The 3,606-nt window shown below is 42.6% G+C and overlaps 1 protein-coding gene across 1 annotated transcript; it reads left to right on the top strand.

The window, feature by feature from the left end:
* The first annotated feature begins 225 nt into the window (after nt 1-225).
* On the top strand, nt 226-3,383 carry rps27.2 (ribosomal protein S27 isoform 2). Its single transcript, XM_080005315.1, has 4 exons — nt 226-292; nt 753-861; nt 1,394-1,504; nt 2,249-3,383. Exons 1-4 carry the CDS (start codon nt 287-289, stop codon nt 2,275-2,277), a joined length of 255 nt encoding a protein of 84 aa, XP_079861441.1. The 5' UTR covers nt 226-286; the 3' UTR covers nt 2,278-3,383.
* The last annotated feature ends 223 nt before the right edge of the window (nt 3,384-3,606 follow it).

Here is a 3,606-nt window from a genome sequence, read left to right as displayed (position 1 = left end):
AATAAAAATTGAAATCAGGAATAAAACACCCACCGAAAAATACAAGCAATAAATATATTATCATAATATTCTACTACTATAGTTTCATCGCTCCTAAGGCCCAATCCAAAACATCATCATGAGTTTTTGACCTCACCAGCATGGCGGACTTTGGCGTCTTTCACTATTACTTCCGGGATCCGTCGGCCATAACGCCACAAGGTAGCCGTAACTGCTTCCGGTTCACCACGTGTCGAGTACGTGTAGTTTCCTTCGTTTCGCTTGCGACGCGTCCACGTGAAGAGAGATGCCAGTGAGTGCGCGTCTGACCCGTCTTCACTCGCGCTCCGTCGCCCGCTCCGCCGGGACGCGGGGCGCCCGCGCAAACACGACGGAAATATGCGCGACATCCGCGGGCACGAAGGGCCCCGCGTTGTTTAGAAAGGGAGTATTTGTCGGGGAAACGTCGGCGCGAAGTAGCGTCACAATATGGCGACGCACGTGTACGTCGAGGCGGAGTGACTTACGTGATAGACATAGTTACTATTTTACTTATTTTACTTATTTCCCTTACGTTTTTCGTTTGTTGTGTATTCTTCTGATCTTCCATACCTCTACCTATCGTTTTTGCCCAGCCGTTGGAGTTGCCCCCCCCCCCCCCTTTTTTTTTTTTTTTTTTGTTTTGTTAATCATCTCACTGCAGCGAACCTGTGTTATGTATATGCATACGACACTGTACATGACGAAATTAAAAACCTGGATGTGTCTCTCAGCTCGCAAAGGATCTGCTGAACCCGACCCCCGAGGAGGAGAAGAGGAGACACAAGAAGAAGCGCCTTGTCCAGAGTCCCAACTCATATTTCATGGACGTGAAATGTCCAGGTACATCCGCATTTAACACCCATCTGGCTCCTCAAGGCCCATAAAACAGACGGCGGGGGAGGGGTTTCAGCTGATACGAGCTGAAACATTGTCTGGGATTTTGTTTTATTGTGATAAAGTTGAATATTGTCTCCAAGGATGGGCGAGGTCATAATGTCCACAGTGATGATTGTTTCTTTAATAATTTGTGTGTAAATATCTTATTAAGCGCCAGAAATCATCAGCAAGATATAGTCGAGGTTGATTTAGTCAATATCACCCAGTATTTAAAAACGTGTTTGCCTTCATGTGTTGCCCGGTCATTGTTTTAGTAGTGGCTGGGGTGTCAAATAAGGCATACAATAATTCTTGCGGTCGTCAGCTGTTAAACGACTTCATAGCGATCGTTTTTCGCGATCGGCCGCGAGAGACAACTTCGGCGCAACGTGAAATGTCATTTATTTAAAATGCTTTACGAGGGGTTCCTTGGATCGGTTTGTAGTCTGAGCCACGGCCTCCCTCACGATGTGGTCTCGTACGGTGTCTTCTGCAGGTTGCTACAAAATCACCACAGTTTTTAGCCATGCGCAGACCGTCGTGCTCTGCGTCGGGTGCTCCACGGTCCTCTGCCAGCCCACGGGAGGGAAGGCCCGTCTCACCGAAGGTACAGCGACGGCGGCATCGTTTTTATGCAAAACACATCTCTACATGCACTTCCAGTGGCTTCCAACTTGGGGGGGGCTAGTGGTTAAATGTATCTCAGTATCTAAGTTCATATTGATAATAATTTTATATGCATATTAATTCTATTCAAGTGCCTAGAACACTTGTATGTACAGGAAGATAACCGTGCAACTAATCAAGTAGGCTTGGATTGATGGGTAGAATTTGCCTTAGTGTTGCCCTTTCGCTTTTCCCTAGTGAAAGGGGTGTCAGAAAAGGCATACAGTGAGTTTTGTGGTTTTCTGGAAAATTGATTATCTGTCATCGTTTTTAAAAGATAACCGCAAGGACAAATTGAAGTGTTATTTAAAAAAAAAAAAAAAAACTAAATTGTAGTTGTTGATCTGCAATGGTGTTGGTTGGTTATTGTTAGGTGGTGCATTGGATCATTTCAGAGATTATTGCTCATATTTCCTATACATTGGTACAAAAGTAGTACCCTTGGGGCAACTATGGCTTGCTCTCAATCAGTTTCGCAATAAAAAGTTTGGGTTTTTTTTGTATTATCCCTTTCCTCATATGACATCTACACTTAATTTTTTTTCCCACACCTCCACTTCCAGGTACCAGCCACACTATTAAATTAGTTATTTTTATAGCAGGAAAACATGAAGTTTCAGTTGTATATATTTTATACACTTGTATTTGTTTCCGTTGTTTAAGTTTAATATCTTTCTTTCTACAGGATGCTCTTTCAGGAGGAAACAACATTAAGAGAACCAGAGATGGTTGGATGTTGAGAAAAAGGAAGGAACTGGACACTCGCTTTAGTGACACTGCTGAGAAACTGACTAATCGAGAGTAAATGAGTGCGTAAAGTGAGACAAAATGAAGGTGAAGACTGAAACTAGATACTGTATTATAATGGAATTCTTTCTCCACTTATTCCCTTGCACAGAGGAAATGCCTGGGCTTAGTGGGGATTCTGCCTACACAATTCATCCTCTTGTATCAGTTTGTTTTGGTTTTTTGTAATTTAATTCTTTGATCAAAGTTCTTGCATGTCATTTATTTACTGAAACATGCGTTTGTAAATTATGTTTGTAGTTAAAAGGAAATTAACATTTTTCTTAAGTTGTGGGAAATTTTAAGTCATTGCTATCTTGGGATCTGGTAACTTCCACGCCTAAGAATAATTAGGACCAATGAGGGAATGGTTCATTGGAAACCAAACTAGTTCTTTGAAGAATGACTCATTGTACAGATAGTTGTTCCTAAACTTTCTCTTTTCCTACACTGTCTATTTAATAAAGCTAAAGCTGCACTTGTTGATATTGCATAATAACCGATGGGGGTGATGCGCTAGTTGAGTGTTCCTCTTACTTGAGAGAGGATAATTGCGATGCCATCTCAACATGTGCGCAGAAGCCACTTTGACGCTTGCGCATGGTCACGTCTCTGTTTGAATAAGAGCTGAACTGAGGAGAAACAATCCCAGTCCTGCTGCCATCGCTCTTCTGCATAGAAAACAGCACAATGCTGTTACGCTTACATTTCACGATAGAATATCTTTCCGGTATCTCTCCTGTATTGCTTGGACTTGTGGACATTGTAGATCACTAGCGGAGTGTGCACGTGGGATAGCGATGCGGTGCACTTGGAATAAAGTGATGACTCATTCTCAAAACACATCGGAATGAGTTGCTGTGTAACACTTAAACTTGTCCTGCTCCCGTGTGCTGGAAAATTTTGCAACCAAATAAAATGACTTGAAATTTCTTTATTTTTCCTTATTTAGTGGGGAATGGAATATCAATCGTTGGCCTTTCATGTACATTAAATACAGCTATCTTTTATGAATTAAAAAATTGGTTACTGGAGTATTTTGTTGCCTCTTATCCTGATGGGAGCCATAGTTGACTGACCACTAAGGTGTTGCCACTATGCTTGCAAGCTTTTCGACTTGAAGTGTCTCTCAGTATGGTTACCATGACGACCTGATATTGCTGAGTCTAATCCTTGGCCCACAAGGAAGCTGAGGACTTCAGGTCTGTGGAGTTCGATGCCGAGTGAGCTCCTGAAAGGTGTCTCCCCCAGGGCGCG

The sequence above is a fragment of the Zeus faber genome (genome assembly GCF_960531495.2).
Source record: "Zeus faber genome assembly, chromosome: 8".
Classification (NCBI taxonomy): domain Eukaryota; kingdom Metazoa; phylum Chordata; class Actinopteri; order Zeiformes; family Zeidae; genus Zeus; species Zeus faber.
Note: the sequence above shows the minus strand (reverse complement) of the source record. Positions and strands in the feature narration are given on the sequence as shown.

What these genes read in the sequence shown, in the direction of transcription:
- rps27.2 (XM_080005315.1), top strand. An exon ending in CATGGACGTGAAATGTCCAG is followed by an intron (nt 862 to 1,393) that starts GTACATCCGCAT and finishes TGTCTTCTGCAG; the next exon opens with GTTGCTACAAAATCACCACA. An exon ending in GAAGGCCCGTCTCACCGAAG is followed by an intron (nt 1,505 to 2,248) that starts GTACAGCGACGG and finishes TTCTTTCTACAG; the next exon opens with GATGCTCTTTCAGGAGGAAA.